This window comes from Bos mutus, chromosome 9 (assembly GCF_027580195.1).
Source record: "Bos mutus isolate GX-2022 chromosome 9, NWIPB_WYAK_1.1, whole genome shotgun sequence".
NCBI lineage: Eukaryota > Metazoa > Chordata > Mammalia > Artiodactyla > Bovidae > Bos > Bos mutus.
The window spans coordinates 101,286,246-101,309,324 of record NC_091625.1 but is presented as its reverse complement, the minus strand read 5'-3'; the positions used below and the strand labels follow the sequence as shown (position 1 = coordinate 101,309,324).

At 51.0% G+C, this 23,079-nt stretch overlaps 1 protein-coding gene across 4 annotated transcripts in view; it reads left to right on the top strand.

Annotated features, from left to right (window-relative positions):
• Positions 1–23,079, top strand: part of RPS6KA2 (ribosomal protein S6 kinase A2) — a 328,370-nt gene that overhangs the window by 159,821 nt on the left and 145,470 nt on the right. Inside the window, exon 1 of one of the 4 annotated variants that reach the window (XM_070377017.1) lies at positions 11,064–11,383. The exons of the other annotated variants lie outside the window; for them this stretch is intronic. Coding sequence (XP_070233118.1) covers positions 11,285–11,383 — 99 coding nt within the window. The 5' untranslated portion in view covers positions 11,064–11,284. Of the gene's footprint in view, positions 1–11,063; positions 11,384–23,079 lie in introns of those variants that run through there. 4 annotated transcript variants of the gene reach the window in all.

Here is a 23,079-nt window from a genome sequence, read left to right as displayed (position 1 = left end):
CTCTCCTCCTGCAGGGAGAGAATTTCCCAGCTCACCTTACAGTCTGCCCCAGTGGGGTCCTGACTTCAGGGTGGGTGTGACCTGCCCTGCATGACCCAGGCTTTCTGCAGTCCCCACCCTCCCCCCGCCCCCCGAGTCCCACCCATTCTCCAGATCCTGTTAAGACCTCAGGTCTAGACCACAGGAATTGTCACAGGCTCCAGGACAAAGGCCGCCCATAACACCACTTACCTTGGGAGAACATTTTCTTATTCTTGGTCTGAATTTGTTTTCCCCTGCTCACTGTTGGCTCAGCCATGCTCTGAAAACAAATAAGGGGAATTTCCCTTTGTTTTCTGTGTCTCAGGAAATCCCCTCTGTATATGTAACCCACCATATTGCCAAGAACGCCCTCCCCCACCGCCCAGCCTGGTCCTGTGTCCTTCTGATGAAGAGGGTGAGGGATGGACCACAGGACACAACACGCCGTGCAGCCTAAAGCTCTGTTGTTCTGTTTTCAGTGCCCCTGCATATTTTTGATGTGCTTGTCTAGTTCTCATTGCTAATATAAATGTTTCATGCCTGAAAGGCTGTAGAGGGGTGGGGTGTGGGGGGGAGGTGGGGGGGAGGTTCAACAGGGAGGGGAGATACGTGCACCTCTGGCTGATTCAGGTTGATGTACAGCAGAAATTATCCTCCAGTTAAAAATAAAAAAATTTTTAAAGTAAAAAAAAAAAAGATTTCTTGCTAAAAAACATTCTGGCAAGGAATTTGCATTCTCCTTTGTACCCAACCCAGGTCTTGAGAAACTTTTCTATTATTAGAGGGTGTTGTTTTTTTTTTTTTTCCTTTTTAAGTTACAAAAATCCTTCCTGCTATAGTTTTAACCTGTTTCCTCTTTCCTTTGAGCTCCCTTCCTTTCAAAGTTCCTCTCTAGTTTATGTATGGGCTTGGGTTGACAAAAAAAAGCCCGTTATTCCTCTGTTCACAGCCCAGTGTCCTCATACACCGTTTCTGTCCAAATTCTCCGTTTGGTCGTGAGCCTCCCCACTGACCGTCTTTGTCAGGAAAGTCACTGCAGATTTGTGGGATGGGGAGTGTGTTTGCCTCCATAACAAAAGGGTGACAAACACAGAGCCCCACAAACCAGAGCTTCCAACGGCAGACACGTGCTGTCTGACGGGTCCAAAGGCCTGAAGGCCAAGGTCGGGGTGCAGGGCCCAGCCGCTCGGAATCTCCCCGCCTCTCCTCACTCCCGGCTGGGACCGCCCCGCTCCGGCCTCCGCCTCCGCGTCCCTGCGGCCTCCTCCGCTCTCTCTGCCTCCACGCGGCCCTTCTTTTGAGGCCCTCCCTGCTCCAGCACGACCTCGTCTTCCCAGTTACACGTGCTGTGACCCTATTCTCCACACAAAGCCACAGTCTGAGGTTCTGGGGGTCAGACTTTTAACGTACGTTTTTAGAGGGGACGCGACCCAGCCCATAGCCACGTGGAAACAGCAGCGAAGCGCAAACCCGGAAGTCCTACAGATGCCGGCCCCTCCCCGCTTTAAAACTGAAAATCAGAGAAGACCCAGTGAGCGCATGTACGTTAATGGTTTCAAACGCCCTGCCCCGGCTCGCGCACGTGGTCAGAGCCTCACCCTGGCGTCCCTCCACGGCCTCAGGAGTAAGCTGGCTTTTCACAAGGACACCTGGCCTCCCTGCTCCCAGGGCACGCGTCCTGCCGCCAAGGACACACGTGCGGTGTGTCCCCAAGGCCGTAAGGAAGTCCCTGGAGGCCGCCACCAAAGCTGGTCTGGGAGGCGCTCTGACACCGGAATCTCGGCCCCAGGGGCGTTTCTCGGTTAAGGGCGGGTGTCCAGGGAAAGGAGGACCCTGGCCTGTCTCCCCTGGTGGCCAGCCCTTCCTGTGGCTTCTTCTGACACCGAGCTAGTGTAGTGCTGTGAATCTGTGAGGACCTGCACACACAGACCTTGTCTGAATTCTTCTTGTCCTGTTGTATAAGTTTAGATGGTCGGTTCACCTCCCTGGGCCTGTGTCTCCACCTCGTAAATGGGTTCGCTGTGTCTGGTTCATAGCGTTCACAGTGTATCACAGAGATGGAATGATAATGCAGGCCCAGGTCTTCCTCACCAAATCCCTTTAGGCCAGTGTGTCAGAGTGCTGTGCACAGTGGCCATCCTGAGTGTGTCCACGTGAGTGTGAGAGGCTAACAGAGGCCAGCGGTGGTTATCTAGCAGGTAAGGAAAACGAGAACCCTGGCGAGGGCGCCCTGGCACCGCCTGTGGGGCACAGATTTTCAGTAGGCCTCCCGGAGCAATGCTGAATCTTGAGGAGGTGGGAAGGGCAGAAAGGACGCCCTGGCAGTGGCTGTGGCCCCACGGAGGCTGGACGCTCCCATTCACCCAGGTGTGAGCGCGGCGGGCCCAGGAACAGAGGTGCTTCGTGCAGGAGAATACACTCCCCACCCCTCGGGCTCTGCTTCTAAAAAGGTCACATCGGTCGGCAGACTGCAGATGACTTATGGGGCGTGGCCTTGAGCCCAGAAGCACCACACTCTGGTGAGAACAGCTGGAAAAGAGGGAGACAGGAACACCGTGGAGACGGTATCACGGCAAGTCAGAGTCACTGCACACGGAACCCACGCGTGACACAGTGCTGGTGGGCTCATCTTCTGGTTCGGGTGATGAGGTGACTGGCCGTGCCCTACGCCGGATGACACAGACCGATGGAGCAAGCTTCCAGATCAGCATTCTAGAACATGGAGTGGGGGGCTACTCCTTTCCCGGGCATGTCATTGATCTTCCTGGGTGGAACTCTAGGATTTTAACAAATAGCGTCTTTCGGGCACTTTACAGTTTACAGAGCACTTTCTCATTTTGGTTTCCCTGTGTGGATTGCTGGTTTTGCAGTGATGAGCTTGTGAGGAAGGTAGACATTTTCACAGAGGGGTCTTTCTCACCTCGGCACTGGTGAGTGCTGCATGGGGTCATCCTCTGTGGGGATGTCCTGGGTGCTGCAGAGATTCACCAGCACCCCCAGCCTCTGCCCCCGAGATGCCAGCAGCAGCCTTCCCGTCACCCCCAGTTGTGAGACTCCAGCATGTCCCCAGACATTGCCAGCTATACCCCTTGACAAAGTCAGCCCCAGTTCTAGAGGTTCGGAGGATTTTCACACAGTCATAATCGGAAGAGCGAGTGGGAATGTCATTCCAGATGTTTCCCTTTCTGATGTACATTCCACAACGCAGCGCTTCTCACCGCGGCGTCTTAAGATCACACACACCTCGCCACAGCCGCGTTGAATTTGCTCTCTGATAAAGAGGATGTTTATATTCAGCTGTACCTGTTTGGTGTCCAGGACTGCATCATCTCATTTCCAGAAGTACTTTGTTCGTTTTTAGAGTCTCTCGCTTGTTAATCATATTTTCTTTTTAAAAATATATATTTACGTATTTATTTAATTTTGGGCTGCGCTGGATCTTCACTGCTTCCTGTAGCTTTTCTTTAGTAGCGGCAAGCGGGGGCTACTCTCTAGGCGCGGTGCTCGGGCTTCTTATTGCAGTGGCTTCTCTTGTTGGCGAGAGTGGGCTCCAGAGAACAGGCTCAGTAGTTGTACAGCACACGGGCTTAGCTGCCTCACAGCACGTGGGATCTTCCCAGACCAGGGATCAAACCCATGTCCCCTGAACTGGCAGGCAGATTCTCAACCACTGGACTACCAGGGAACTCCTGTTGATCAAATTTTCATTTCTTTTATTTCCTTAAACTTATTAGATTTGATTTTATATCCGACACCTGGCTAAGTCCAAGAGCCGAAGTCCGCACGGCTGATTCTATAGTTGGCTGTCTTGCTGACTTTGCTGACCCCGCCGTGTCCCTGTTCAGTGGCTCTGAGCTCCTGGAAGCTGCATGCAAAGAATTCTTTGAATCCTGGGTTTAATGTGGATTTCTCTAGAGAGCATTTCTGAGGTTTCTGTTAGGCCCCTGGGCTAAGAACCGCCTGTGTGCGCTCAGTTGCCCAGTTGTGTACGACTCTTTGTGACCGCATGGACTACAGCCTGCCAGGCTTCTCAGTCCATGGAGTTTTCCAGGCAAGAATACCCGTGGTGGTAACTTAGTCACTAAGTTATGTCCGACTTGTGGCCCCATGAACTGTAGCCCACCAGGCTCCTCTGTCCATGGGATTCTCCAGGCGAGAACACTGGAGTGGGTTGCTATTTCCTCCTTCAGGGGATCTTCCTGACCCAGGAATCGAACCTGCATCTCCTGCGTTGGAAGGCAGATTCCTTACCACAGCAAAGAACCATCTGAGGCCACTTTATTTATTTTTTTGCTTCTGAACTTTATTAACTGTAAATGAGGATAATAAAAGAAATCTCATGATTATTCATAATAAATACAAAATCCATGACAATCTCTTGGTACCTCGTAAGCACTCTATAGTGAGTGAAGTCGCTCAGTCCTGTCCAACTCTTAGTGGCCCCATGGACTGTAGCCCACCAGGCTCCTCTGTCCATGGTATTCTCCAGGCAAGTGAGTGAGTTGTCATTTCCTTCTCCATGAGACCACTTTAAATTCTCAACTTGAATTTTCGTTGCTGTTTTTAGGTTACACAGAGAGTGAATTAGGGCCACAGCCTATGTCAGAGATGGCTGTGCTCATAATGTCTAAGGGGAGACTTGTCCTTCTCTGTCCTCCTTGTCTGCAAGGTAGGGGTATTTAGTCCACTTCAGAGTGAAGGCAGAGCGCTGCCACCCCCCACCCTGGTGGGTGGGCTTCTGACTTCCATGGTGATCACAGGTCGAATCTGAATCTCGGAGTTCGACCCTGAATTGCTGACTCGGCTCTGAGCAGACCCCTTGTAGCTGGTCTGTTGCACAGACCTGGCTTGTGCTTGGGCCATCACACCCCTTCCATTCTTTGTTCAAAAAGTGAACAGTGGAAGGCGGCTGGCAGGTTTCATGGCTTTTCTTCCCCTTCTTGAACAAGAGACGACGACGTTCACTTTAGGTTTCAAACCTGACGAAGAAGTTAGTGTCTCACGACCTAAGGGCTGATCAAACTGAGACCTTCTCTTTGCCTGGCTTGAGTGTCCATCCCACTGGAAGCCACAGTATTCCTTTCAGGGTCAGAGCAGGAGGAGAGGAGAGACAAGATCAGATCAGATCAGATCAGTCACTCAGTCGTGTCTGACTCTTTGCGACCCCATCAATCGCAGCACACCAGGCCTCCCTGTCCATCACCAGCTCCCGGAGTTCACTCAAACTCATGTCCATCGAGTCAGTGATGCCATCCAGCCATCTCATCCTCCGTCGTCCCCTTCTCCTCCTGCCCCCAATCCCTCCCAGCATCAGAGTCTTTTCCAATGAGTCAACTCTTTGCATGAGGTGGCCAAAGTACTAGAGTTTCAGCTTTAGCATCATTCCTTCCAAAGAAATCCCAGGGCTGATCTCCTTCAGAATGGACTGGTTGGATCTCCTTGCAGTCCAAGGGACTCTCAGGAGTCTTCTCCAACACCACAGTTCAAAAGCATCAATTCTTCAGCTCTCAGCCTTCTTCACAGTCCAACTCTCACATCCATACATGACCACAGGAAAAACCATAGCCTTGACTAGACGAACCTTTGTTGGCAAAGTAATGTCTCTGCTTTTGAATATGCTATCTAGGTTGGTCATAACTTTCCTTCCAAGGAGTAAGCATCTTTTAATTTCATGGATGCAGTCACCATCTGTAGTCATTTTGGAGCCCAGAAAAATAAAGTCTGACACTGTTTCCACTGTTTCCCCATCTATTTCCCATGAAGTGGTGGGACCAAATGCCATGATCTTCATTTTCTGAATGTTGAGCTTTAAGCCAACTTTTTCACTCTCCACTTTCACTTTCATCAAGAGGCTTTTGAGTTCCTCTTCACTTTCTGCCATAAGGGTGGTGTCATCTGCATATCTGAGGTTATTGAGATTTCTCCCGGCAATCTTGATTCCAGTTTATGTTTCTTCTAGTCCAGTGTTTCCCATGATGTACTCTGCATATAAGTTAAATAAACAGGGTGACAATATACAGCCTTGACGAACTCCTTTTCCTATTTCGAACCAGTCTGTTGTTCCATGTCCAGTTCTAACTGTTGCTTCCTGACCTGCATACAAATTTCTCAAGAGGCAGATCAGGTGGTCTGGTATTCTCATATCTTGAAGAATTTTCTACAGTTTATTGTGATCCACACAGTCAAAGGCTTTGGCATAGTCAATAAAGCAGAAATAGATGTTTTTCTGGAACTCTCTTGCTTTTTCTATGATCCAGCGGATGTTGGCAATTTGATCTCTGGTTCCTCTGCCTTTTCTAAAACCAGCTTGAACATCAGGAAGTTCACGGTTCACATATTGCTGAATCCTGGCTTGGAGAATTTTGAGCATTACTTTACTAGCGTGTGAGATGAGTGCAATTGTGCGGTAGTTTGAGCATTCTTTGGAATTGCCTTTCTTTGGGATTGGAATGAAAACTGACCTTTTCCAGTCCTGTGGCCACTGCTGAGTTTTCCAATTTTGCTGGCATATTGAGTGCAGCACTTTCACAGCATCATCTTTCAGGATTTGAAATAGCTCAACTGGAATTCCATCACCTCCACTAGCTTTGTTCGTAGTGATGCTTTCTAAGGCCCACTTGACTTCACATTCCAGGATGTCTGGCTCTAGGACAGTGATCACACCATTGTGATTATCTGGGTCGTGAAGATCTTTTTTGTACAGTTCTTCTGTGTATTCTTGCCATCTCTTCTTAATATCTTCTGCTTCTGTTAGGTCCATACCATTTCTGTCCTTTATTGAGCTCATCTTTGCATGAAATGTTCCTTTGGTATCTCTGATTTTCTTGAAGAGATCCCTAGTCTTTCCCATTCTGTTGTTTTCCTCTATTTCTTTGCATTGATCACTGAAGAAGGCTTTCTTATCTCTTCTTGCTATTCTTTGGAACTCTGCATTCAGATGTTTATATCTTTTCTTTTCTCCTTTGCTTTTCGCTTCTCTTCTTTTCACAGCTATTTGTAAGGCCTCCCCAGACAGCCATTTTGCTTTTTTGCATTTCTTTTCTATGGGAATGGTCTTGATCCCTGTCTCCTGTACAATGTCACGAACCTCATTCCATAGCTCATCAGGCAGTCTGTCTATCAGATCTAGGCCCTTAAATCTATTTCTCACTTCCACTGTATAATCATAAGGGATTTGATCTGCTCCTGGCCCAGCTGACCTTGCTCTCTGGACCCGGCCTGGCCCCTTCTCTCATGGACAGCCATCTTGTCTTCTTCTGAGGTTACTATGGCCAGAGAACCCCAGTCCACCAGGCTGGAGCCCACTCACAGGAGAGCAGCCTCTTGTTTTGGGGGTACTTAGAGATCTCATGCCGGCCACTCTGATCTGTTGTTGTTTTCAGTCCCGTTCCACTCTTTGTGACCCCAACAACTGTAGCCTGCCAGGCTCGTCTGTCCATGGAATTCTCCAGGCAAGAGTACTGGAGTGGGTTGTCATTTCCTCTTCCAGAGGATCTTCCCAGCTCAGGAATCAAACGCACATCTCCTGAGTTGGCAGGCGGGTTCTTCACTGTTGGGCCACCATGTGTAGCAGACATCACTACATCCTTTCTGCTCGGCGCCCTGGGACGCAGGCCACTCTGTGAACAGCCCCTCCTGGGGCCTCCCTGCGGCTGGGGCTGCCCTGCTCCCTCCTGTAGAATCCTGACCCCCAGACATCACAGCTCTCATGGCGGGGCTTGAAATAAAGGAGGGGGCGTCCTCCCAATCCCTGAAAGCCCTCTGAAGGGAGGGAAAGCAAGGTGGGAGGGCACGGAGTTTGCCAGTTACCTTCCTGACAAAAGCCTGTCTCCCCTTCCTGCCCAGGGCGAGAAGGACAGCTCCCTGTTATCATCCTCGGGATTCTCAAATCCTTTGCCTTCTGTGTTTTCGGGACTTGGTACAAACTTTAGTTTTCATTAATCAGTCATGAGATTGTATTTGTTCCAAGTTCCCAATAACCTTATTCTTCCACAGCCTGGGACCCCACCTCCTCTGTCTGCACAGAACACGTCTCCTCGTCCCCAGAGTTCACCCCAAAGCTCCCTCCTCCTCGGCTTCTCCAGTTAGGGTCGGCTCTTCGTTCATCTCTGTTCGTGGAGCATTTTTTTTACATGTTTCTTCAACATTATGTAAAACCTACATCAGACTGTCTATTCACTTTGCTTCTCTAGCACACAGCTGTGAACTTCTGGAGGTCAGGGGCCATGTTGTAATCATGTTGTGCTTCCGCATGTCAAGCACAGGGCCAGGTACTCAGAGGAGCTCTGTAATCCTATGTTCAACCCATTTGAATGCACACTGACCAGTCTGGTCCTCTTTTAGAAGCAGCAGTAGCTATTGAATTCAGTCCCAGATGGATCGTGCTTAAGTCAGGAAGAAACTCAGGATAATCAGGGGTCTCTGAGTTCTTGGTCTTCTCTCCAAGCCTCCCCACTCTATCATCTGGGCAACAGCCTTTATTAAGCTCATCTTTTCTTTCCCAATATTTGCTAGGGATCGTTTGGAGTCAGGTTAAAGTGGGCCCTGATACCTACCCAAGATTGCTGATCTGGAGGATTTGGTTGCATTAGCACACACAGTGGTGGACAATGATTGCTAGAGATTTTTATATATCTCTGTTTTACCGGGACAAAAGCAAACAGACTTATTCTAGCAATGAAATAAATTCCTCAGCTGAAATATGAAAGCTACTTTCATTTTTCTTTTGAGATGTCCAAGTTCAACAGAGCCATTTTGTAGCATTCGAACATGGGGGATCCTGAACGTCCCAGAGACAATGTCTTTCCTGTCTTGTTACAACAGGTCAGATGCTCTTGTTGGTGAAGCACAAGCCTTAATCTGGACCTACCCCAAGGTGTTTGTCTTGCACAGGGTGCCCTTGAGCTAGCATCGCTGGCAAGCCATAATCCCGTGTCTGACTAGTTGCATCATCTACCCACAGCTGGCCCCTTCCTCACTCCTGGAGCCGGTGACCAGCCTGATGTCTGCTGTCCATCAAGTGCTCTCTTTCAGAGCAGCCACATGGCACAGCCCTGGCCTGTCTTTGTTTGTTTAGAGCTGGGATGCCTGAGTGGTGCTGGCGGGGGACACTGGGTGGTAGGAAGCTCCTCTGCAGAGTAGGGATAATGGCCCCGAGCAGAATCCTTGCAGGAAGCAGGACCCGGTTCGGGGCCTGTTTTCATCTTAGAGATGCACAGTGGGAACACAGAACGTGCAAGTGTGCTCAGGCTCATCGGCAAGGAAACGGCAGCGCCAGCATCTTGATGCTAAACTGACTGTGCTTACCCTCGTTAAACCCCAGAGAGTGTCTGACCTCACCTGCTGACCCAGATGTAGCATGAACTTACCAGTTCTTTTCTGGGAGCCTCCGCTGTTTACTCGCTGTAGCAAAGATAGCCTGACACCAGTATTATTAATGCAGCCTTTGATTAAGCCAGGGGATCATATGACAGGTAGATTTTTCACAATCTGCCTGGCAAAGCAGTACTCGTCACACAGCGCCGCGTGCACGGATGCTTCTGGACTTTTCAGGGCGTGGTGGTAGATTGTTAATGAGATTGTCTGGTCCGTGTTTTAAACAAAAATACGTGGACAATGCACAAAAAGAAAACAGAAAAGGCTGCACAAAGTCCAAAGGTCACAAATTTGGCCCCGGACTCCAGCCCTCTGAAGAGCATTTCTGGGGATGGGGGGGGGGGGCGCGGGGGGCGGGAAACTGTGTTCCCCTTTAGGGCAAATCCCCTGCAGCCCTACAGCCAGCAGCTGGTTGCTGAGGGCCCTGAGTTAGGACACTCAGGACACCCGGTAAATCTTCCGTTTGGGTAATTTTCTATATATGGAGTCGGAGGTCATGGAGAACGGGTGTGTGTCTTTGTTCTCCAAACACAGCCGCGGAGGCTTCCCCAGCTGGGTGCGGCCGCCCTGGGCTGCGCTGGGGTCCAGTCATCACCGGGCAAAGACTGGCGGACCCCCAGGTCGGGCGCCCGGGCTGCGGGGACGCGCTCATGGGGAGGGCCGCTGGGGCCAAGGGGAGAAGAGCGGTGTAGATCACTTGTGCAGCTCCTGGAGCACCCTCCACCCCGTTTTGTTCTGTTTTCTAGAAGTGTTTGCTAATCAGCAAAGTTTTGTCCAGCACAGAAACGCATGAGAGCCAAGTCCTTATATGGATGCTTTAAGGAAAGAAAACATAATGACATCCCAAGCTAGGAAAACAGCCCAGCAGGCCAACCAAAGAGAGAGAGAGACAGCGACAGTCGCTGCCGAGCAGCCGCGCAGCTCTCCCCGCTTGGCGCCGCGGTCCCTTCCGCGGGCTCATTAGGGATGCGCCGTTGAGAGCGCTGATTGGTGGAAGGGGCGGTGGGGGCGGAGCCACAGCGAGCGCGTACGCGGAAGGACGGGGCGGGGAGAAGAAGCGAGAGCCTGGGGCAGTGGGGCGCTGGGCGCTGATTGGTGGTAGTGGCGGGGAACGAGGGGAGGGGCTGTCCGGGGCTGGTTCTCCCGGGCTGGAGGAGGAGGAGGAGGGAGGAGGGGGAGGGGAGAGCCCGGGGCGGCAGGCTCTGATTGGCCGTAGTAGCGGAGGGCCGGGCGTTGCGGCGGGCTCTGATTGGCGATAGTGGCTGTGGGCGGGGCGACGGAGGGCGGGGCTGCCCGGGGCTGGACCTCGCAGGCTGGACCAGAAGGAGGAGGAGGAGGAGGGGGAGGGGAGATCTCGGGACGACAGGTTCTGATTGGTCGCAGTGGCGGAGGGCCGGGAGTGGCGGCGGGTTTTGATTGGCGGTAGTGGCTGTGGGCGGGGCACAGAGGGGCGGGGCTCCCCGGGGCAGGTCCTCGCAGGCTGGACCAGGAGGAGGAGGAGGAGGAGGAGAGGGAGGGGACAGCCCGGGGCAGCAGACTCTGATTGGTCGTAGTGGCGGAGGCCGGGCTGAGCGACGGGCGCTGATTGGCGGTAGTGGCCGTGGGCGGGGCGCGGGGGGGCGGGGCTGCCTGGGGCTGGTCCTCGCAGGCTGGACCAGGAGGAGAAGGAGGAGGAGGAGGAGGGAGGAGGCGGGAGTGCTGGGCCCCCGGCCGCTGTGGCCGGCTCGGCCTGCCCTTTGTGCCCGCCGCCCGCGCCCCGCGCCGATGGCCGCCGTGCCGGGCTCCCCGGCCGCTCGCGCCCGCGAGCGGACCTGACCCCGCGCGCCTGGGATGCGTCGGGGATGCGCGTCCTCCGGCCCTGCGGCTCCTCGCGGCTGGGCTCCGGGCGATGGAGCTGAGCATGAAGAAGTTCACGGTGCGCAGGTTCTTCTCCGTGTACCTGCGCAAGAAGTCGCGCTCCAAGAGCTCCAGTCTTAGCCGACTCGAGGTAAATGCCCTCGCCTCTGAGCGCGCAAGTACTCCGGTCCCCGCCGCGCCCTGGAGGAGGCTGCGGGTCTTGGGGCAGTCGCGAGCCTTTCCGATTGTCAGATGCACGGTCACCCTGCGACCCGTGTCAGGGAGCTAAAGTTGAGAACCTCTCCGATCTTCCTAAAACCGAATGTTATTGTCGGGACTTAGTAAATCCTTGGACGAGTCTTCGGATCCTCAGCGGAAACTAAGCTCTGCCCGCGTTGAATCTCTAACCAGTTTTGTTCCACGCTCTGTGCAGGATTTGGGGTAGTCACCCCGGGTGCCCACAGGGTGCTCTGGGTGGAGAGGGTTTCAGCCTGTGCCGTTCGGTGTGGCACCTCAGAAGTCCCAAGTACACAGCTTCCCCAGCCCCACCCTGGGCTGGTGTTGATCAGGTTTATTTTACAGAGACCAAAGCCACGCAGATACTACCGTGTAGTGTAGATTGTTCGTGAATTTGAAATCAGTGTAGAACTGACAAAAGGGAATTTTTTTTTTTTTTTTTTTTTTTTAGGCAGCACCACAATCCACCTGGACTAGTCTGAAATGGTGCTCCATAGTAAAGTGCCTGATGCAATAGCCCTGTGCCTCTGGGTGTGATATGGATTCATTCTGAAACCCAGAGGACCCTTTTCTCCGGTCCTGCATCTTGTCATCTTAGGGTTTCCAAGTGGTCTGTGCACGGTTCTCTAATGTGTTTTGTATTTCAACAATCACATCTTATTCTTTGCATTCCAGTGTCCAAACTACATGGTTGAATATATAGATGACCAAACTGTGAAGCATGTTTAAGTGAAAAAAAGAGACATTGTGGGGGTTTTTTTTGGGGGGGGGCGGGTAGGGGGGTGGGTGGAGCTAGTGGACACAACCTAGAGATTTCTTTTGACATTGTCCTCGCCTTTGCCACAAGGCTGGCACCTATGGAGGTTTTGATGTGTTTGCTTCTAATGAAGTCACATCAGTGGGAACAATGTCACATTTTTCATCTTGGGTTTCTTTGTCCTGGCTGCCATGATATTAGATACAGGCATGGGTTCTGTAACAAGAGATCTTTAAGCGAAGCTCAGGAGTCGACATGAAAGCAACAGAGAAGTACTTGTTTTAAAAGTTTCTGTTATGAAATCACTAAATCAGAATTTTAAGGACTAGGTAGGATCTTTGTGACTGGTTTCCGCGGATAAAACATATCTTTCAAATACAACTATTCATTCAATAATTCAATAATGGAGGAGGGCTTCCTTTAAACCTCATGCTGACAGATGAAGCATAAGTTCATTGGGATAAGTCATCTTCCTGGATGTCAGGCTTTTAAAAAACACCAAAGTAGACAAGAATAGAAACTCAGAAGAGTATTTCCCTTCATACCTAAATGCCAAGTTTATTACACAGCTTCTTGTCTCCCTCCATTCGTGTCCTTGCCAAGGGGAGGCAGTGAACTCCGGTGTCGTTTAGGTAAAGGGGCCTAAACACTGGCCCTCCTGGATGTCAGGAGTCCTGTGGGCACGATACAGTTACCACTGGTGTTCTGGGCTGTGGAAGTGCCTCAAAAGAATACAATAGGAACCGAGTGGGGAGTGGGGACAGAGAAGTGATGTTGCTTCGGTGTGAAAATAAAATTTCTGTACACAAAAGAAAACTATAAATAAACCATCAGACATGCAGAAGGTCAAGCGGATGAGGAAGAAATGTATCCTGTCAGCACGTGATCAGTGAGCAGTTCGTGTGAGCCAGGTGCCCTGTCTGCAGGTGGACAGAAGTGCTGATAAAGATGCCCAGCGCTGATTCAGTGCTCCGGTCTCTGCAGACGCTCTCAGCAGCTGCTCATAGTTGATCCCTGTGAAAATCCAGGTAGACGTGTGTTACTGCCCTCATTGTACTGCTAGGGAGGAAAAACCATGAGAGCAAAACCTGAGAATCCTGCTGAAAACTTAACCAAATCATTCTGCAAGTGTTAACTGAGATCCTGCTGTGTGCACGCACAGCCCTGTTTTGGGCATTGTAGATCCAAAATACCCAGGACATAGTCATCCTGGCCTCATGGTGCCTCCGCCTGGTGGGGGATCTGTTGAGTGCTGACCTGTGCTTCAGTCCAGTAAATCCCATATTCCTGCCCGACTGCCTTCCAGTGTTCCCCAAAGGATCCTGTCTATTCAGTAGCTCAGTCGGTAAAGAATCTGCCTGCAGTGCAGGAGACCTGGGGTTGATTCTTGGGTTGGGAAGATCCTCTGGAGAAGGAAATGGCAACCCACTCCAGTATTCTTGCCTGGAGAATCCCATGGATAGGGGAGCCTGGTGAGCTATATTCCCTGGGGTTGCAGGAGTCGGACATGATTTAGTGACTAAATCACCACCACCATTCATTCATTCATTCATTCAGTTACAGATTAGAGACCAAGAACCACTCACCAAAAAATGTGAAATTTGAGAAGGAGGTTTGTCAGTTATTTGAGGTTGAGAAATAGGACGAATAAAGTACTTAACACGGATGTATATTTCCTCTGTTTGGACTAATGAAAAAAATAGCTCATTTTGTAAAAAAACTTATTTTTTAATTTTTTCAGTGAAATTTATATTTTAAAATAGACAGACTGAAAAGTTTGTTTTGTTTAAATTCAGTATCTAGTGATATTAACAGGAAAGTAACAGTAGTTATTATATTTGGAGATTGAAACAGTATCATCTTTATCAAAAAGTCTCCTGGGGAGAGACTTGGTGTTTCATACTTGCTTTTACATTTGACTTGACTTTTAGGTTTAGAACTCAGCATTTGGTAAACTCTAATGAACAGAGAAGCCAGGTTGCTTAATATAAGATTTGGAATCAGTTTATAAATTACAGCTTAAATGTTTTTAGAGTGTGTCAGCATTGTGCCAGCTGAGTTGGCTAAATCATTGACTGGCAAGGATGATTTTGGGGGCTTCTAAATGGAACTTGGAGATCTTGAATCTATTTCTGTGTGCATACCCTAGAAAGGCTTCAGGGCTCAGCATCTGCCAGACCCTCAACCCCAAGAAAGCTCTGATCTGAGGCCACTGGCAGCATTGCCTAAGAGCCACAGCACTTCTAGAAGGTGTGACTATTGCCTCGTCTAACTGTCCATTTTATAGTTGAGAAAATGGGGCCCAGGGAAGCAAAATGACTTGCTTGTGCTTCTAACGTGTTTGACAGGAAGTTCTTACTATGAGAGTGTGTGCTGTCTCTTATTAATTTTAGCCATTTCTGGTTGTGTGTTTTTTGGAGTTTACCATGGATTAGAAGATGCACAGATGAAGGCTATTTTCATTTTTTAAAAGAAAGCTACTCTAGGGGATATTTTTGGAATGTGCTCCATAACCTAAAATTATCCTAGAGAACCTTTTCTGGAAGTTGAGAGTTCTCGGTGGGCTTCGCAGTAGAGCCACTGAAATTAGAGTCTCACTTTTACCTCTCATAGCAGGGCAGTTCCTTCAACTCTCCCAGCCTCATTTTTCTCCTTTGTGAAATGGGGATGATGGTGACTCCTACCTCATGGGCTTTATATGATGATTCCGAGCTACTATACATAAAGGTTTAACATGGAGACTGGAAGATAAAATCAGTAATCAATCATTGTTAGCTATGGGTATTGATAAAGTATTTCCCAGGCTTGTTGATGTTTTTCGTATTGTTGAATGTCTACCGGTTCTGTCTGAACCTGAGATTGGACACCCCCCTCACCACCATCTCCCCCAGGGCCTACAGATCCTATGGCTTCTGCTGTGTCCTAGCCTGGTAATTAATTAATCGTTGAGATGCTGTCCTGAGCACCCTGGGGAAGGAAAGGCAGAGATCAGTTCTCGCAGACTGTATTCCAGCCTGATTCATTCGATAACAGTGGCCCCACTGGCTAAGATGGAGCTCCCGTCGTCTGGCTGGGATGCCGCTGTTCCTCGTCCTTATCTTGCCTGTCACCTGGGGTCCAGGAATGCATTACAGCGCAGGTCCTGAAGCCGAGGCACCCAGAGCTCAGGCGGGTTCTAGATCAGAAACCACCCTGCCATCGCTGCGCTGACCTAGCAGATCTTGGGGAAAGAAGCCTGCCCAGCACCCCTCAGTACCCTAGGAAACCTTCCAAGTGTGTGCAGAGCATGGTTCAGGGCTCGGTCAGGTTCAGAAAGGTTGGCCAGGAAACGTTCTGGAGAGAATACTGGGCTTTGATTAATGAAAAGGGGTATTGTTTACTCGGGGTAAGATTTATCTACCAGTTTGCTAAATGGATCAGTATTCAAGGTCGGTTCATTTAGGGAACACTTCTTTTGCTTGGGGTTAGCAAAGCCAGGAATTTGGTTCTCTTTGTCATTTCACCTGACTTTGACGTTTTTACTGAAAGACAGTTGGGGATGAATGAGAAGGACAAAAGGCAAGTCCTCTCCCTGGGGTGGGGCTTCGCAAGTGGAGCTAGTGGTAAAGCAGGAGACGTCAGAGAGGCAAGTGTGATCCCTGGGTCAGGAAGATCCTCTGGAGGAGGGCGTGGCAGCCCACTCCAGTGTTCTTGCCTGGAGAATCCCATGGACAGAGGAGCCCGGCAGGCTGCAGTCCGGAGGGTCCCACAGAGTCTGAAACGACTGAAGTGACTTAGCACGCACACACGCACTCCCTGGGGTATTGATAGTGGTAAACTCGAGTGGAGAAGAGCTTCATTCACTTATTTATTTGCTCAATTATCTACACATTCCATGTGCCCTGTGCTAAGCAGTTGAGAGATGAACGTCTGATCCCTGCCCTCAGTGAATGTAACATCTGGTGAGAGAGGCAAAGACACATGGAAACTGCTGTGTAGGGTGTAAGTCCTGTGAAATCACTGGCGTCTTTGGAGTTCAGTGGTCTAATTACATCAGTTGTCAATTTGTTCCCATTTCCATCGCTCACAGATAATCAATCATTATCCATGTGCACATATGGATACATTTTACTTACCCTTTTTAAAGGAAACCTGGTATCCTCATAAAGTAAAAGTTAAGGGACTGTTAGCAACTATAGCAATGTTGGCTCCATTCTGGGGGAAAAAAAAGAAAACTTCCTGGAAAGTTAAAGCATTCAAACTTATTCTTGATCCTTGATTGGTAAGCTCTTCTTGATATTGGGAGGTTTCCAGGAAAACCATTTGTAATTAAAATAATTGTCAGGTAGTTTCAGTAAATGCACCCAAAGAAATCCTATGTTAATCTTTGTTTTATTGGGCTTTTGGACAGCAGCAACAGCAGGTCAGTGGGACCACAGAAGTAGTCCATTTTCAGCCTCAGCATGTGCTTTGGCCTGTCCAGTCGGACAGGGACCCTATAGACGGTAACTTCCCAGGCTCCTCTTTTGATAGGATTTTCCAGGCAAGAATACTGGAGTGGAATGCCATTTCCTTCTCCAGAGGATCTTGTCTCCTGGGTCTCCTGCATTGCAGGCAGACTCCTTAACTGCTGAGCCATTGGGGAAGTCTGTTTTAGTGAATACTTAATTTGCTTATTGTTTTACTTATTTATGCTTTGTTCCATTTTGAAGACACTAGACTTAATTCCTTATTTGTGGTCAGCTTATCTTTGCAATTTCATTACACACTTTCTTTCCTTACATCCAGGAAAATACCCCCAAAGTATTGTTTCTTATTCAAAAATATGTGAAAAGACAACTAAAAATATTGAGATTTCACCCCTTAAAAAAAAATTGTTTGATTGAAGTATAGTTGGCTTGGGCTTCCCAGGGGGCTCAGCAGTAAAGAATTTGTCTGCCAAACAGGACATGAGGGTTCGATCCCTGGGGCAGGAAGCTCCCCTGGAGAAGGAAATGGCCAGTGTAATTGCCTGGAGAGTCCCATCGACAGAGGAGCCTGCAGGGCTATGGTCCATGGGGTCACAGAAGAGTCGGACACGACTCCGCGACTAAACAGTAATAGCTGGCTTACGGTGCTGTGTTAATTTCTCCTGTACAGCAGAGTGATTCAGCTATGCATATATGTATATATACACACACATTCATTTTCATATTCTTTTCCATTGTGGTTTATCTCAGGATATTGAATACAATTCCCGTGCTTTACAGTCGGACCTTGTTTATCCACCCTGTATATAAGAGTTTGCGTGGCTCATCCATCCCTCCCCCGCTCTCCGCCCGCTTGGCGGTGGTTACGAGGCTGTTTCTGCGTCTGTGCGTCTGCTTTGTAGATTCACTCCTTTTTTTCCACCTCTTTGACCTATTCACTGAGCGTCCTCCACCACCCTGATGTAGCCAAGACTTGTGTGTTAGTCACTCAGCTGTGCCCACCTCTTTGTGACCCCATGGACTGTAGCCCACCAGGCTCCTCTGTCCATTGGATTCTCCAGGCAAGGATACTGGAAAGGGTTGCCATTTGGTCCTCCAGGGAAATCTTCCCGACCCAGGGATCGAAGCTGGGTCTCCTGCATTGCAGGTGGATGCTTTACAATCTGAGCTACTGGGGGAGCCCTCGCCAAGACTATTTCTGTATATTTTTCACGCATTTAGAAGTGCAGGAATGAAATAAAACACACTAAGCAAAAAACGGCATATCTGTCCACGTCAACTGCTTTGCCGATTACCCTGGATTGCATGCTGTTTCTTGCATGTCAGGTGGACAGTTTCTTAGATGAGCCAAGTTAATAAGTGGGTTGGAGGTGCTGGCACTCTGAGACAGGAGCTGGAGCAGGAGATAAAGAGTGATGTCCGCACAAGAGCCCAGGTGTGGACTAGTCCCTACAGGGCTCCAGTGGGCAGTGCCCTTTCAGATATGGGGAGACTGGGGGTGACCGTGCTCTGTGTGAGTCCAGCTGGGAACCAGTAGTTCAGCCAGAAAGGCTCTTCACCTTTGGTCCAAGCTTCCGTGTGTGTTAAGTAAGCAAGCCAGTGTAGCTAAAAGCATTCTCTAGCATGCACTGCTATTATTTCCAATGACGCTGGCTTGTGTTGTATTTTTCCCCCAGCAGCATCACGTGTCAGCTGATGTATTTTCACTGGTAAAAGCTAGTAAATTAAACTCAAGTAGGAATTACCAGCAGATAGTCTGTAAAGCTACAGTGTGATTTAATCAAGCAAGCGGCTCAGATACATTCAGTATAAAATATTGTTCATCATATCTGACTTGCAGCGGTGTAGGAAGCCTTCCCTGCCAGTGAGTTGGCTCAGGAGCTGTCATGGTGGTGCAGGTGTAATTAAATCCCGGGAGCCTGCACCCCGGGGGTAGAGATGACTGTGGTGGCTGTGAGTCTGCTTCTCACAGTCTGATCACTGTGGCTGATCCCCAGGCCGGCAAGAGGCAGAGTCTGGAACCACGTGCCGACAAGAGCTCTCCCCCTTCAGACGTGAGCCCGGCTCTCCCAGCCCTTCTTTCCCGCTGGCCGGACCTTGGGCTTCTGTGTCGTCCTAGGTGGGCCCACCGCGCCTGGTTTCAGCAAGAATCCTGCTGTGTCGATTCAGAGAGGACCCTCGGCTAGCCTCAGTGTTTGACCACCCTTGGCCTGTGGTCCAGCTCCTCACCCCCACGACCCCAGGCAAGGTGTGGCGACCCTGACCCGCCTTCAGCTCAGTTTACAAAGAATTGCCCTGCCCCCACCGGCCACCCACCTGCCCCTGGGCTGCAGATCACCCCCCGCCCTCCTCTTTCGGGATGGGAGCTCCATCTCGGTCCCCTGCGGCAAACCCATGGCAGTGGTCCCTTGAATAACATCTTCCTCATTGTCTCTAGCAAGTGCCAGAATCATTTTTCTTGAGCAGTACCTGTTATTGTTAGAAATCTGCTTGTGTGCCTCGATATCTCTTAAAGGGGGTCCCAGGAACACCACTGATCAGACAGCCCTGACCTAGTCCAGCCAGCACACACTCGGTACCCGATCTTTTCCACAAGCTTTGGTTTGCCGGCTCCCAAGGCTGCCCTGATAGCTCAGTTGGTAAGGAATCTGCCTGTAATGCAGGAGACCCCCGGTTCAATTCATGGATTGGGAAGATCCACTGGAGAAGGGATAGGCTACCCACTCCAGTGTTCTTGGGCTTCCCTGGTGGCTCAGCTGATAAAGAATCTGCCTGCAAAGCAGGAGACCTAGGTTTGATCCCTGGGTTGGGAAAATCCCCTGGAGGAGGGATAGGCTACCCACTCCAGTATTCTGACCTGGAGAATTCCATGGACTGTATAGTCCCTGGGGTCACAAAGAGTGGACATGACTGAGTGAGCTTCACTTTCACTCCAAGGGTCTGCAGGCTGCCCCACCCTGAGAGCCCCAGGAGTCAGTTCCTGTGCCCTTCAGGGACAGGAGAGGGTGGCAGAGGTGACAGAGAGCCAGGCAGGGGTGCTGTCCCCTCGCCCCGATCCCCCCTCCCTGACCAGAGGTCCCCTGCTCCCCCCGCTGGCTGTGCTGGGTCTTGCCGGCCTGGGCATGTCCCTCTCCCTCCCGCTGTTGGCCGCACGGGTGGCGAGGCTGCCCTCCGGTTATTAAATGACCGGCAGGTTGGATGTGCCCGGTGAGGGAAGCGTCTGCCCTTGGGCTCTGTGGCGTTGCCCACAGCTGGCTGTGATGGACCCCGTCTGGAAGGGGGTCAGTGTGTCGTTGTGGAGAGGAGAGGTTGTCCTCCTGAGCCAGCCTCTCCTCCCTGCCCTTCTGAGGACTTGCCCGCTTCCAGTCAGCCCTGTCCCCACGAAGCCTGCTTCCCTGGGCCGAGCTGCGCGAGGCTGCTGGCAGCAACGCTCTCGGCCCGGTCGCTGTCATTTTAAACGTAATTCAGGGAAGTAGCGGCTCTGGCAGAGCAGAGAGGCTCCCACCATTCCTGGCATCAGCTCGCTAGCGTGGGGCTCAGGAGCCAGTGGAGATGGTCTGACTTCTCAGGAACAAGAACTGTTTTTTATTTTGGCTCTTCTGCCCTCCTGTATTAAATTAGGGAGATTCAAAGACACAGATCAGAGGACTTCCTGGTGGGCCAGTGGGTAAGACTCCCCGCTTCCACTGCAGGGGACTCGGGTTCGATCCCTGGAGTGGGAACTTGAGATCCCACATGCCACTTGGCGTGACCGAAAGAAAACCCACACGTTAGAGGAGGATTGGTCGGCTTGGGTGTCTGCAGTCAGCGTGAGCCGTGACATTCTCTGTGTTGGGACACCCGGCCACACTGTCTGCCCAGAGGCAGCTTTTACTTGTTAAAACGCGCGGTTATTAAAACATATGGCTGTTAAAATGTGCGGTGGAATCTTTAAGGAACAGGGATGGAGGGATTTTACTTTGAAAGACTCCCTTTTGGAGTAGTTGTGTTCGAAATGCGCTAGTGACTATTGAGCAGATTGCTCGGTCAGGTCTCAGTTTTAACACTTTTGGCCCAGGATAGTTGCAAAGTTTCTGCAGCTAAGATTAGATACATCGTTTCAAATATATGTTTTACATCCAAAGGACAGTGTGGATGATCTCTAAGAATGGAAAACGGAGAAAGCTTCTTATTGTGAGCCGTGAGTAGAACATGCACTGGGGAGGGCGCTCTGTGGACAGCTTGCACAGGAAGGGGGCGTGTGGGAGGGGGGCACCTGCTGGGAGGAGGCTGAGGGGCCAGGTGGGGCGGGCAGGCGAGCGTCCGCACGGCCAGTGTGGGAAGGGGCCAATCGCGGAGACACTGTTGCTGTATGCCTTGCTGCTCTGTTTGGTTGACTTTGAAGATTAAGTAAAGGAAAAAAAAAAAAAAAAACCAGATAAAGCAGAAAAGAACACATTTTTAGAACATCCTTGGCTTCTGGCTTTCTGCTTTAGTTTGCAGCTCAGGAAGAGGGCAGGTGGGCTGCCGGAATAAGGGAGCGATGCTTGCTACCTGCCTTCATCCCAGAGAACCCCGAGAAACAGCGTGAGGCTGGGCGTGACTTTTGTGTTTCTAGATCTCAGCAGAGAGAACACATGGATTTGGATGTGTGAGGCACTCAAGACTTTGCAGAATTCACTCCAACAGAGATGTGAATAAAAACGCTGAGGCTGGCGGGCCGTGCTGAAGCCGGTCTGCGGAGGCTGGGCGTGCCCTCGGCTGGGCACTCAGACCCCCGCCGGAGGGCTCCCTCAGCACGTCGCTGTGTTTCCTTTGACTCGACGTTGCGGTTGACGACCACGGAATGCCAACAATCGGCGTAAGAAAGTGACAGTGATTTGTCGAAACGAACCAACTGCGTTCGTGCGCGCGGGAGGGGGAGGAGGGGCGCATCTGAGAGCTCCCCACGCAGTGGTGGGGCGACTCAGCAGGGGTGGGGCGACTCAGCAGGGGTGACGGACATTTGCCCAGAGCATCTCGGGAGTCTGGGAGCTTAGCAGAGGCCTCTCATCTGCTCTGGGATCCACGTCCCTCCTCCCGGCCCCGCCCCCAGCCTGCTCCATCTGCAGTCGGTCCTCCCTCCAGTCCTTCCCTCCTGTGCCGTCGGCCACGCCCTCCCACCCCCGCCCGGGCCCAGCCTCCCCCAGGGAAGCTGACCCGTGGCTGGGATTCAGGACCAGCACTTTCTCGCGAGGACTCTGTCCCTGGAGAGCTTGCGTTTGGTCAGGGACAGCCTGTGGGAGCCAGGGAAAGGAGTCATTGCCGTGTGATGGAGGGTGGCATGGAGCGCGCTGCCCAAGTGCCAGTCTGCAGCGGTGGTCCCTGCTCAGAGCCACGCCCCATCTCAAGAGGAGGGTGCTGGATGGACAAGCCATGAGCAGAGCCCCTCCCTGTGGTTTGGGGTCTGCCTCCCATTCCTGAGGAGTTCTCGGTTTCGGGAAAGTTCACCGGATCACCGAGGCTCCTGCAGGGTCAGCAGGGCCTGGGGAAATGGTGCTCCCTCGGCTGGTAGGGAGACCCCCCATCCCCTCTGATGGCGTCCTCCAGGTGGGCCCGCTCTGTGCGAGCTCTGGGCCTCCCGGCTGTGCGTGAGTTTGCATAAAACCTTGAACCCACTTGTGTCTCATCTGGGACCCATGGAAGTGTGCTCTGGGGGCTCTGTGTCCAGGAACAGCCAAGAGTGGCTGTCAGGACCACTGTCCTGCTGTGTCCCACACATGTGTTCTCTGTGGCCCGCATCTCCTGCGACACATTGAAGTCCATGGAGGTCTTTTTGGAAGGTCTCTGTTAGGTATTGGGCTTCCTCAGTGGATCGAGAGAATCCGCCTGCCAATGCAGGAGATGCCGGTTCCATCCCTGAGTTGGGAAGATCCCCTGGAGAAGGGAATGGCTGCCCGTATTCTTGCCTGGAGAATCCTGTGGACGGAGGAGCCTGGTGGGCTACAGTCCCTGGGGTTGCAAGAGTCAGACATGACTGACCAATTAAAACAACAAACAACAAAACAGTCTCGGGTATTAACTGAACGTTCACCATGTGCCTAGAAATGATCTGTAGGACTTGGGCTCAGAGGGTTTAAATGTAGGAAAAAATGGCCGTGACCTGAGATGAATAATGTGGGGAAGGTTAAAACCACTCAGAAAACACGGCAAAGCCACACATCTGCTTGAGGAGGACCCGAACTGTCGGGCCTTCCGCTGCAGGTCCAGCTTACGAACCGTCGGTCAGCTGCCTGGCGCTTCAGAATCTTCCACAGGCAAAGCGTCTAATCTGCATTTGCGGTGTAGCTGGTAGAGTGTCATCTGCAGTAAAAAGTATGGAAAAGCCGAACGTTGTCATCACTTAAAATTTCTTAAAGCAGTAAAATGTCTTAAAAGGGTTGAGAA